The sequence below is a fragment of the Lepidochelys kempii genome, chromosome 1 (genome assembly GCF_965140285.1).
Source record: "Lepidochelys kempii isolate rLepKem1 chromosome 1, rLepKem1.hap1, whole genome shotgun sequence".
NCBI lineage: Eukaryota > Metazoa > Chordata > Testudines > Cheloniidae > Lepidochelys > Lepidochelys kempii.
Window position 1 is genome coordinate 34,572,061 of NC_136380.1, and position 12,789 is coordinate 34,584,849.

General features: G+C 39.4%; 1 protein-coding gene across 3 annotated transcripts in view; it reads left to right on the top strand.

Annotated features, from left to right (window-relative positions):
• The window catches only part of DYNC2H1 (dynein cytoplasmic 2 heavy chain 1), a 403,248-nt gene that overhangs the window by 315,712 nt on the left and 74,747 nt on the right, over window positions 1-12,789 (top strand). For all 3 annotated transcript variants that reach the window (XM_073338398.2, XM_073338416.2, XM_073338408.2), the window contains one exon: window positions 11,848-12,057. In XM_073338398.2, the coding sequence (XP_073194499.1) occupies window positions 11,848-12,057 (210 nt within the window). The remainder of the gene's footprint in view (window positions 1-11,847; window positions 12,058-12,789) is intronic.

Consider the following 12,789-nt stretch of genomic DNA (forward strand, 5'->3'; position numbering starts at 1 on the left):
TAGGGCCTCATCCACCTCATGAAAATAAACCACCCTCTCACAACCATATAAAAATATATGATAAATGTATCTAACATTCTTTTGTAGAAGAGAAACAAATAAGGACTAATCTTCTGACAATGGAGTTGCCTAATGAAAAAGGAGAGCTTTTCCATCCTAAATGAAAATTACTCAGTTTTGCTGGTCAACTAAGAATACCACTGGAATTAAGTCATTGTATTCCACGTTTACAATGAAAACCTGAAAGGCTTTCCATAGAACAACATACAGTACATCCTATTACTTTATCTACATTATCGCCAGTGCCACTTCTGAACCACCCCATGACAAAATCTAAGCTTCTTACTGTTCCTATTCAAAAATGGCACCGAAATTCTTAAGTATAGTACATGCAACCTATCTTGTGCTGTCTTGCAATAAATAAGTTTCAAGCATATTTCAGAGAGTGGACAATCAAAGGGCTTTGTACTATCATTAGCTGCTTTCAGGACAATGAATTTATGCCCTTTAAACAATTCAAATGTAGGTTAACCATTGAAGAGAAACAATTTAAAGTGTTTTTGAGCTTCACAGTTTCAGAATTAAAAGCACTCTTTCCCCAGCAAATATACAAAAATTAACACAAAGAAATAACCCCAAGAAATTAAAAAATGGTTTCTATTCCTTTCGCCACTTATCACTGGATGAAAAACATCAGGTTGCTCCACAAGCATTAAATAAAGATATAGGAATTGGAAATGCAGAAGATGAGTTGATTACTGCTTTGGTTAACTCCTGTAAATCTTCAGTCTGCAACAGAGGGAAAAGTTATGCACCCACCTTATAGTAACGTCATCTAGGTTGTATTTCCCTAATTTGTTTATGAGAAGGTCATGTGAGACAGTATCAAAAGCCTTACTAAAGTGAAGATATACAACATCTACCCTCCCTGTTCCCCATCCACAAGGCTTGTTAGCCTGTCAAAGAAAGCTTCCTGGCTCCAATGCCTGGCTGTTGTTTCTGGTTTCCCACTTTGGCTATGACTCTTGGCCCCCGGCTCTGGTTCCTGTCTCCCTCAGCCCTGTTTTAACCACTGAGCTGGACTGCTGGCACCCACCCCTGACACGAGGAGCAAAAATCTTCAGAAGCCAATTAAATTATTATCCAGACCAAGATTGACTGTAAATCATATTTTTAAAAATAGTCTGTCAAGAAAGAGAACCAAATATTAGTCCAAAGGGATTTTGTTTCCATCCAACTTACAAATGCCTTGAAAATAATTATTAATTACAAAAGTGGTGATGCTTCCAGAACATAATAAAAATGACCAGTTGACGTGTGTTTGTTCTGGAAATAACGGTTGTGATAACTATTCACAACCTACAAGTGTGCACATGTGATCTCCATGCCATGATTATCTTAACATTTTGTAGATTGTTAAACAATACATTACTCTTGATGTCATATTTCTCTGAGCACCAAGCTTCTTTTTTATGTCTGCCAAAAAGCAGACATTTCTTCCCTATAAATATACAGTACATGAACAAAGTTAAATTAATACAATGCCTGATGTAATGTCCTAGAGTGTGAAATCCTTGCTCCATTGAAGTCAATGGGAAAAATCCCATGGATTTCAGTGGGGCCAGGATTTCACATAGGATTTATTTGCACTTCTTAAATGAAACTAGTAAACTAGTATGTAAATTGGTGAAGAATCAGCGTATGTTGTGAGTAATAGGCATTGTTAAGTCACTGCACAATCTTAGATTCTGACATGGTAGCAAACCCTGGGTTTAGTAGGCCAATGCTCAAACCACTGAGCTATCCCTCCCCCCTAAAATAAGACTATCAGGGTTGGAAGGGACCTCAGGAGGTCATCTAGTCCAACCCCCTGCTCAAAGCAGGACCAATCCCCAATTTTTGCCCCAGATCCCTAAATGGCCCCCTCAAGGATTGAGCTCACAACCCTGGGTTTAGCACCTCAATGCTCAAACCACTGAGCTATTTGTAGGGTGACCAGACACCCTGTTTTTAAAGGGGCAGTCCAGTATTTAAGCCTTCCTGCAGATGTCCTGACTTTTTCTTAAAAACAGGCAAATTGTCCTATATTTTCTGTCTTCTCTCCCTCCTGCCCCCAACACTGGTGGGTCCTGCTGCTGGCTGGATTCCTGCTTGCCAGTCATCCACCCATCAGTGGTGGTGTCCAATGGTCAACCCTGTGGGTGGGTGTGCAAGGCTGGTGGCAGGGTAAAGCTTCAGCTTGTCTGGCCAGGTTCGCTGAAGCCCCTGCAGTCATGTTCACTGGGCCCTGGTTCACAATGCATCCTTCAGGCTTAACCCCTTCCTGCCTGTGCTGTAGCCATGGGACAGGAGGCAGCTGGGTTATGTCAGTGACCAGCAGCAGCCTGGAGGTGTTAGCTGCCTTTCAATACTGTGTGGGCAGGAAGGGACAAGCTGTTTCCAGCCACAGCGGAGTGGGACGGAGGCGGGGGAGGGAGGGATGAGCTCTGCAAAGACATGGACTGGGTCATGCTCCCCTCCTCCTCCCCCCACAGCTGAACGTAGCTCCTGTCCCTTCCCTTCCTCACAGTGCCAAAAGGCTGCTGCTGACCACATTGTGGTGTGAACCCTGGCAGAAATCTGGGGGGGGGGGCATGTGACCTTGCATGCCCCCACCACATGTTGCCTCGGGAAGACACGGCGCCAGGTAGCAGGAGAGGTGGGTCTTTCCCGGGGACCCAGCCAGGCATGGAGGGCAAAGAACACTAGACAGGGAGAGTCAGGTCGGTCAGTCAACCCATCCCCTCTCCCCCGTATGAGAGAGGTGTACAGGAGTGTGTTTGTGTCACCTCTCCCTGTGTGTGGGGGGGAGGGGTGTGTGTGTGTGTCACCCCTTCCCGTGTGAACCTTAAAGCCTTAAAGAATAAGAAGGCAAATAAAAAAAATCCAACTGCGCAGTATTTCTTTTTAAAGGGGCTCGGTCAACTTGATGTTAATTTTAACATTTGTACTGCATAGTTCTGACTGACTGCTGTTGAACTCGCTTGAATACGAGTAATTTTATGAGGTGTCCCGTATTCAGCATAGGGAAGTATGGTCAGCCTATCTATTTGGGGGTAGTATTATATGACTTAGGAGCAAGAGAAAGATGGGGGAAATAGGTCCTCTACTTAGCAGAGAAAGAGCTAGAAAAGAAGACTGAGGGGAGACCGAATAACAGTCTTCAAATATATTAAGGGCTGTTATAAAAACTTCCACTGGAGTTAGGACAAGTAGTCATTGGTTTAATCTGCAGCAAGGGAGATTTAGGTTAGATATTAGGAAAAACTTTCTAACTATAAGGGTAATTTACCTCTGGAATTGGCTTCCAAGGGAGGTTGTGGAATCCCCATCATTGGAAGTTTTTGAAAACAGGTTGGACAAACACCTGTCAGGAATGGTCTAGGTTTACTTGGTCCTACCACAGTCCATGAGGCTGAACTTTGATGACTTTTCAAGGTCCCTTTCAATCCTACATTTCTGTGAATTCTATGAATTACAATATATCAATGTTAAGTTATAAAATAAGAAAAAAATATAAATTAGATCTTGAAGTCAGTGCAGAGCCAGTGAAGTTATTTCGGTAGGGAAGCAATTTCATTATCCTACTTCATACACATCTGAAAAAGAATAGCTGAAGGGAGGTGATAAAGGAGTTGGAATAGTTTAGATGAAAGGATATGGAGTTTAGGTGGATGTTAGGAGTGCTAGTAATAATGTAAGATTCAGTCCTGTATTTTTTCTTGAGATAGAATTTTGGGTTTTCCATTTGATTGTTGATATTTTTATATGTATATACTTTTATATTTTATACTAATATGTGTCAACAAAGGACAAAGACACTGTGTGTGTTGGTTTTGCCTGGCCAGATGGGTTTGTTAGTATAATGGGAACAGATAAGAACAGTTAACATGTTTAACATAAGAACACTTAAAGTGTTACCGGCATGGTGGGAGTGTAATATACAAGCATACACTGAAAGGCTGCCTGGCTCCTCTGTCAAGCCAAGGTCAAGCAACCAGTTAGCAGTGGCAAGGGAGTGGGGGGGGGGGAGGCATAAGAAACACTAAAAGCCAAAGAAAAGCCTGGCCTTGGCCAGTACACAGCCTTACTCCTTACCCCTCCCAAGGGATACAAAACAGGTGGGATGAAGACCCCAGACTCACAACCCCACAAAACTGAACCATTTATGACCATAAATTGAAAGAGGTAGGACCAAGGACGTGTATTAACAGCTATATTTATGCCTGTTAAGGAGGGGGACAAATGGTACACTGGGAAACAAGGCTCTGAGGCATCAGAACTATGGATATGCTTGCTTGAAACTAACCCCAATAAACATTGCATTGCCTGCATTGGAATTCTGATCTTCTGCTTTCTGTCTGCGTGACAAGAACCAGGGGAGAGGGTGAAGAGAAAGCCGTCTAACTGTGGAGATTTCAGCAAAAGGTGAAATAGAAGCAATGTTGCAGGTATCAAAGATGGTTAGAAAGGTTGATGATGCACAGTTGGATATGAAACACATAAAATGGTATTTGAGGTTAAAGGTACAAATATACCCTAATTGTTTTGGATTAGAAAGAGCACACTTAACTTCAGCAGTTCTTTCCAAGTTGCTCCACTTGCCCACTTCACCTCTCATGTCTAATTTTCACATGCATTTCTGACTCCTCCCCATGTGAGTAGTCGTAAAGAACAGAAAATTGAAAGGGAAAACAGGTTGCTCACACTATTTTCTTGTGGTGAGCTGTTTAGTTCTCAGACATTGCTGCTGTAAATTCACCAGTGATGCACTAGAATACGGGCAAAATGCATGTGATAACAAAGTGTTTTTGAGATTCCTGGGGAATCCCAGAGCCCAGGATATGAATGACATGGGGAAACGGGTAATGTTTTGCCAGGGAATAGTAGAAGATTGTTATGATAGACACACCCTTTGTTGGGAAGCTTAGAGTATGCTTTGAATTGGGTAATGTCTAGGAACTAGAGAACTTACTTTTAGGAAGTGCTTAATAAGATAGGATCCTCTATGTGAAGGAAGCAATAGAGCCTGAATGTTGTATTTGAATATTGAATAAAAACAATGAACTACGTTAAGCCGGAGAATCCAGAAGTATTTCTTCATCATGCACAATGTTGAATCATGAAAATTCATATAAGTCTAGATTTATAGATTCAGTGGGTTGGGGGACACAAAATATATTAAAGTTAAAAAGTAAACTATAATATAATTGTTTCATAATTGATATGAAATCTGAAGTATATAAATAAAGCCAAATTTTCAAATACTGGGCATTTATTATACAGATTTCTCAACAATAACCAACTTTATTTAATAGTCTATTGAAGACCTTTATTCCATTTGTTGGCAACCATGATTCCCTGTCCCTTTATTCTTTTCCCAGTAATGGCCCTACAGATCTTTTAGTTGCATTATGAGCTTGAGACCAGTGACATTCAAGGATCCTGTTGGACTTGTAGTGCTTGCGAGCACAGATGAAATAGAAAAGCAGACAGTCACCTGGACTGCAAAGCAGATTTAGAAGTTGATTTGATCTAATTTAAACAAAGCCAGGGCCTTTAGTCACTTTCACCGTGGGTACTTCTCTGATTTTTACCTTTAGGAAATCAGTGGAAAATGATCATGTGAACAAAAATATTTTGCAAATTAGCAAAATAGTGATTTTGAGGTATATGTGGCTTATTGAACATATTTTATAAAGTATATTCATCCCATGTTTAAGATTCAGTTCAGTATATTGTTACTATGAGTTGAGTTCATTATCTCAGAACAGTTGCTTCAGAAATATGGATTGGGTAATAATCTGCATGTACGATAATATTTACAAACTGGTAATATCCCTCAAGATAATAAGTCAAGTGATGAATAAATTTTAATTGTGAATAGCTCTAAAATAAACTCAAAACAAAAGTGTGAAATAAAGATGACAGTGGGTATTTGAAAACATGAATATCTCTAAGACTTTTCGTTTTACATTTAAATTGTGAAAAACTAATACCAGAATATTAGCTCTCCTGTGTTTCGTAGGGAAGGTCAGTATGAAATCAAATGTAGTATACATACTTTTTCATCTTCTAGGAGAGAGATAACTACTTGGAAAAGTAACTTAGTTTGTGCCTTGTTCCATAAAACACAACGCTACAAATATTTCAGCATAATGTATTAGGTAGATTGTATACATCATAGCACAGAATAAACTATAAAACTGAAACTTTTTAAGATAAAAATAAACTATTATTAGTATTCATTAGAGTTGTAATTATAGCAAGATTGATATATCTTCTGAAATCATTCAGTAAATATACTGGAAAGGAAAACCACTTTTTCATATGGTATATAACTGATCTTGAGAACTCAATAAACCTAATTTTATTTCCTTATTTTAGCGCCCAAGCACAATGAAAATCAGAATACGTCATCTAGAGATATCACGCATTTACCACCTAGTTAAATGTCTAATCTTATTCTATGCCTACATATTGAATGATAAATTCTGATTGATATAAGGTAATGGTTTAAGTAGAGTCTTTTATTCTTGCTGGTTCCATTTTCTATTTCATTATCTATTAGTAATATGATTGCACTGCATCATTTTTAAACAATCAAGATCCTTAGAAAATTATGTCAGAAGTAATTTTCTGTTAATGGCTTTACTTAAGAGTGATTTGCAAAGTTGTGAAAAGTTAAGAACATTCATTATTGAAGAGGAAGAGGTAATTAGTTGCTTTAAAACTAGAGCATTAAAACCTTGTTTTAGTAAAATCTGTATTACAGATTTACACCATGTAATTCTCTTACTATAGCCTATTTGAATTTCAATTTTCTCACTTTCCTTACAGAAGTGGAATTTTCTGATTCTCATAATTCAGGGCCAAACATGATTTTTAGAGCTGGACCTACATCAAAATCCCAATTGCAAATACTAGAGAATTTTGAGGATACTCAAATTCTGAACCCAGACCTGAACTTTGCAAGTGGCTTCTGTAGTTAAAATGATCCAAACCCAAAAACTCAGATCCAAGCATCCCCCAACTTATATTAAATATCATGATCATCTTGAACAAATCTTCAAGGCTGAGAATCAGTACCTATCAGCCCAGCCTGTACCCTTTCTTTCCCCAGCATACAGTTAAATACTGTTAAGTATATTTACGGCACTGTACTAGGAAATAGACTGGCAAGTTTTAATAGGAATACCTCCATTTTACTTACCTGTTATCCTTATAAATACACTTTCATATATGTTTCCTCTGTCTTATTTTATCCCTCTGAGTTTTTCTTCTTTCCTTTGTTGCTTGATTAATACCCTCCCCATGAAGCTTTTCTTACAATGGAGGAGCAATTGATACCAGTACCACTTCTTAGCCACGTGAAAGAGGTTTCTGCTTCACAAGGCATGACTGAAAGTTCCACTTTCATAAGATATAAGAGTTCTGGGCCTAATCATCAGCTTGTGTAAATCAGCCTAGTTTAATTAACTTCACTTTAGCTAATAGACTCAAGGAGCTCAATCTATTTAGTTTAACAAAGAGAAGGGGTGCCTTGATTACAGTCTATCAGTATCTACATGGGAGAAAATATTTAATAGGCTCTTCAGTTTAGCAGAGAAAGGTATAACATGATCAAATGATTGGAAGTTGAAGCTAGACAAATTCAGACTGGAAATAAGATTTACATTTAACAAGTGGTGGATTCTCCATCACTGACAATTTTAAAATCATAATTGGATGTTTCACCAATGTTCTGGCTTCGGAATCTATGAATAGACTAATACACCTTTCATTTGTTGGACTGATCTTGGCGGTGTTAATAGTAGAAAAGAAAAAAGAACAATGTTTACATCCATGTTGCACTCACTACAACTCCAATGTTGGAGTTGTTGAAACAGAAAAAATTTAAAAAAAAAAAAGCAGCAGCAACAAAACCCCTAGAAAACTGAACATTTGTATAAACCATTAACAATTGCTAACCTTCCCACAACTATCCCAGCACAATGTATGAAAGAAGGTGTACTTCTGAAGAAAGAAGCTTGTAAAAGGAGCATGAGGGTATGGGTACTCAATTGAATGTGGAATACACAAGGAAAACCAATATCTTTGATTTCTCTCTCCTGACTATTTTCTGCAGGATCATGATTCTTCCAGCACTGCCAGGAACATCCCATTCCTTGGAGTGAAGGAGATCATGCCAGCAGACCTTCCACAGTCCCCAAGAGTTTCTTCTGGCAGTGTCATTTGTCTCTGAGCTGCTTTCCATTGAAAATGAAAATCAGAGGGAGGGGGGCGGAAGAGAGGGAGAAGTGAGCATGGACAGGGAAGGTGAAAAGAAAGAATAAGAACAATGAAAACAGTATTTCTGTTATTATTTAATAGAAATGTCCTGATGGGGGAAAATTGGTTGTCTACAGAAAAAATGCTATAAACAATTTAGAAAAATAAAGCTTCATATACAGTCATTGTATATGTGTAATAACTATATTAAATAAAAGACAGTGCTTCAGTGAGAGGCACATATGGGCCAGTAAGCACTAGAAATTGTATTACTGGAACCACGACCCCACTACTGCACTAAATAGACTTTGAATTCTATAAAAGAAGTGACAATATGCCTGAAATTGCAAGTTTTATTTGATTGAAATGGCAGCTGTCTAAAGTAATCTATTAAAAAAAAAACCCTGATATTTTATCTTTTCTTACTGGAAAGTGAGGATCTTCACAATATTCTTTACTTAATACAACAGTCTCACTACTTATAGCATTAATTTTTAAAAACGGAGTCCATATTCCATTCTGAATTAGTGCTTCCACTTTAACATTTTTCAGAGTAGCAGCCGTGTAAGTCTGTCTATCAAGCATTCTTACAACTGTCCTATTTCTGGGCCTCTCCTTCTGCCCCTCCACCCCCACGAACATGATACAGTTCTGTGGTGACCTAGAATCCTATTTTCGACGTCTCCGACTCAAGGAATATTTCCAACACACCTCTGAACAACATACTAATCCACAGAGACCTTCCTACCAACACTACAAAAAGAAGGATTCTAGGTGGAATCCTCCTGAAGGTCAAAACAGTAGACTGGACTTCTACATAGAGTGCTTCCGCCGACGTGCACAGGCTGAAATTGTGGAAAAGCAGCATCACTTGCCCCATAACCTCAGCCGTGCAGAACACAATGCCATCCACAGCCTCAGAAACAACTCTGACATCATAATCAAAAAGTCTGACAAAGAAGGTGCTGTTGTCATCATGAATAGGTCGGAATATGAACAAGAGGGTGCTCGGCAGCTCTCCAACACCACTTTCTACAAGCCAGTACCCTCTGATCCCACTGAGAGTTACCAAAAGAAACTACAGCATTTGCTCAAGAAACTCCCTGAAAAAGCACAAGAACAAATCCGCACAGATACACCCCTGGAACTCCGACCTGGGGATTTCTATCTCCTACCCAAGATCCCTAAACCTGGAAATCCTGGGCACCCCATCATCTCAGGCATTGGCACCCTGACAGCAGGATTGTCTGGCTACGTAGACTTCCTCCTCAGGCCCTACGCTACCAGCACTCCCAGCTATCTTCGAGACACCACTGACTTCCTGAGGAAACTACAGTCCATTGGTGATCTTCGTGAAAACACCATCCTGGGCACTATGGATGTAGAAGCCCTCTACACCAACATTCCACACAAAGATGGACTACAAGCCGTCAAGAATCATTATCCCCGATAATGTCACGGCAAACCTGGTGGGGACAATGTATACCTTCAAATCAGCGGCACTGCTATGGGTACCCGCATGGCCCCACTGTATGCCAACATTTTTATGGCTGACTTAGAACAACGCTTCCTCAGCTCTCGTCCTCTAACGCCCCTACTCTACTTGCGCTATATTGATGACATCTTCATCATCTGGACCCGTGGAAAAGAAGCCCTTGAGGAATTCCACCATGATTTCAACAATTTCCATCCCACCATCAACCTCAGTCTGGACCAGTCCACACAAGAGATCCACTTCCTGGACACTACAGTGCTAATAAGCGATGGTCACATAAACACCACCTTATACCGGAAACCTACTGACCACTATTCCTACCTACATGCCTCCAGCTTTCACCCAGACCACACCACACGATCCATTGTCTACAGCCAAGCTCTACGATACAACCACATTTGCTCCAACCCCTCAGACAGAGACAAACACCTACAAGATCTCTATCAAGCATTCTTACAACTACAATACCCTCCTGCTGAAGTGAAGAAACAGATTGACAGAGCCAGACGAGTACCCAGAAGTCACCTACTACAGGACAGACCCAACAAAGAAAATAACAGAACGCCACTAGCCATAACCTTCAGCCCCCAACTAAAACCTCTCCAACGCATTATCAAGGATCTACAACCTATCCTGAAGGACGACCCATCACTCTCACAAATCTTGGGAGACAGGCCAGTCCTTGCTTACAGACAGCCCCCCAACCTGAAGCAAATACTCACCAGCAACCAAACACCACACAACAGAACCACTAACCCAGGAACCTGTCCTTGCAACAAAGCCCATTGCCAACTGTGCCCACATATCTATTCAGGGGACACCATCATAGGGCCTAATCACGTCAGCCAAACTATCAGAGGCTCGTTCACCTGCACATCTACCAATGTGATATATGCCATCATGTGCCAGCAATGCCCCTCTGCCATGTACATTGGTCAAACTGGACAGTCTCTACGTAAAAGAATAAATAGACACAAATCAGATGTCAAGAATTATAACATTCATAAACCAGTCGGAGAACACTTCAGTCTCTCTGGTCACTCGATTTCTGATCTCAAAGTGACTATCCTTCAACAAAAAAACTTCGAAAACAGACTCCAACAAGAGACTGCTGAATTGGAATTAATTTGCAAATTGGATACAATTAACTTAGGCTTGAATTGAGACTGGGAGTGGCTGAGTCATTATACAAAGTAAAACTATTTCCCCTTATGTATTCCTGCTCCCCCCCCCCCCCAATGTTCCTCAGACATTCTTGTTAACTCCTGGAAATGTGCTGGAAATGACCCACCTTGATTATCACTTCAAAAGGTTTTCTCTCCCCCCACCCCACTCTCTTGCTGGTAATAGCTAATCATAAGTGATCACTGTCCTTACAATGTGTATGATAAACACCCATTTTTTCATGGTCTGTGTGTATATAAATCTCCCCACTGTATTTTCCACTTTATGCATCCGATGAAGTGAGCTGTAGCTCACAAAAGCTTATGCTCAAATAAATTGGTTAGTCTCTAAGGTGCCACAAGTACTCCTTTTCACTTTAACATTGTCATAAAGAATCTCCATAGTAAAACCTTTCATTGTATTATAAAAAATAAAGATACAGTGACAGAGAAAAATACTGAAGAGAAAAGTATTAATAAGACTGTATATACACAATGAAATATATGTCCTGTACATCCTGTCTCACATTAAAAAGACACAAAAGTCCAGCAGATAGGACCTTGGACTTGGAGTCAGGAGACTTAAGTTGTATATCTGCTTTGGCCACTGACCTGTTATAATTTTAGGCAAGTTATTGTATGCTTCTGTTTCTCTTTCCACTCTTTGTCTTCCTTGTCTGTTTAGATTGTAAGCTCTTCAGTGAAGGGACTGTTCTTACCATTGTGTTTGTGCAACACCTAGCACAATACTACTATGGACTTCTATACTACAAATAGTAAATAATCATGAATGAGAGTATAAAGAAACCAATATGTAGGATAATAATATAGTTATCACTTTGAGTTTATTAATTGAGCATTCTACGTTCTTTTTTTTAGAACTCCAACCTGATTCATCAGAAGGTGTCTCCTCCTACTGAGCAACAAGGATCCCCAATCTTATCATTCATTATTCTTGAACAATTCAATGCCATTCTCCTAGTGCAAAATGTCCATCAGTCACTTGCAGCTCTCAGTAAAGTCATCAGAGGCACCTCACTATTGAGTTCTGAAGTACAAAGTCTAGCAAGTGCTTTATTAAACCAGAAGGTAAGTTAATATTTGAAAAAAGAAATTATGCACTTAACTAAGCATTATAAATCCTTACTCTGTAACTATGACATTGAACAAAAGTCGGCTAAATTCAGATACGTATATACATTTCACCTTTTGTTTGGTTTGTTTAAAATTGTCACAAGAGTAGATTAGATGCTTCAGGGGATTCCTAATCAAATAGGGAACCTTTCACCTTCTGGTCACTTATAGTTCAAAACTGGTTCAGGGTTTTAGCACCAAATGTTGTTACCATTTAAAGGCTGTTAGTGCCCTTTGTACTAAATTGTCGATATGTTGCTTAGTGGTTAGCTATCTGCCTTACAAACAACTGCTATGTTAATTGGTTTCTTAAGTAGTAGGGTAAGGAGAGAGTCCAAGAATTAAAACAGAGCTACTTTCTTATACCTAGAAGTTTAAAGACATTGGCAGTGCAGCCATCATGCCCAGAAAAATGAATTCTACCTTTAGGGCTATCACTCTGGCACCTTTGATGAGTACTAAGGCCTGAGAGGTGCTAAGTATGCACAATTCTTTATTGACATTAGGATAAATAGTAAAACAAAACTCCCAAACTACTCAACTATCCTGAAATATACAAATATTACTATTTTAAGGAAAACATAACTGGCTTTTCAGAATGAAAACTTTAAAAAATATTGGCTTTAAGAATCAGTGGGGACTTCTGAGCATATTATGCACATTAGCTGATCTTTCTCTATGAAGGAT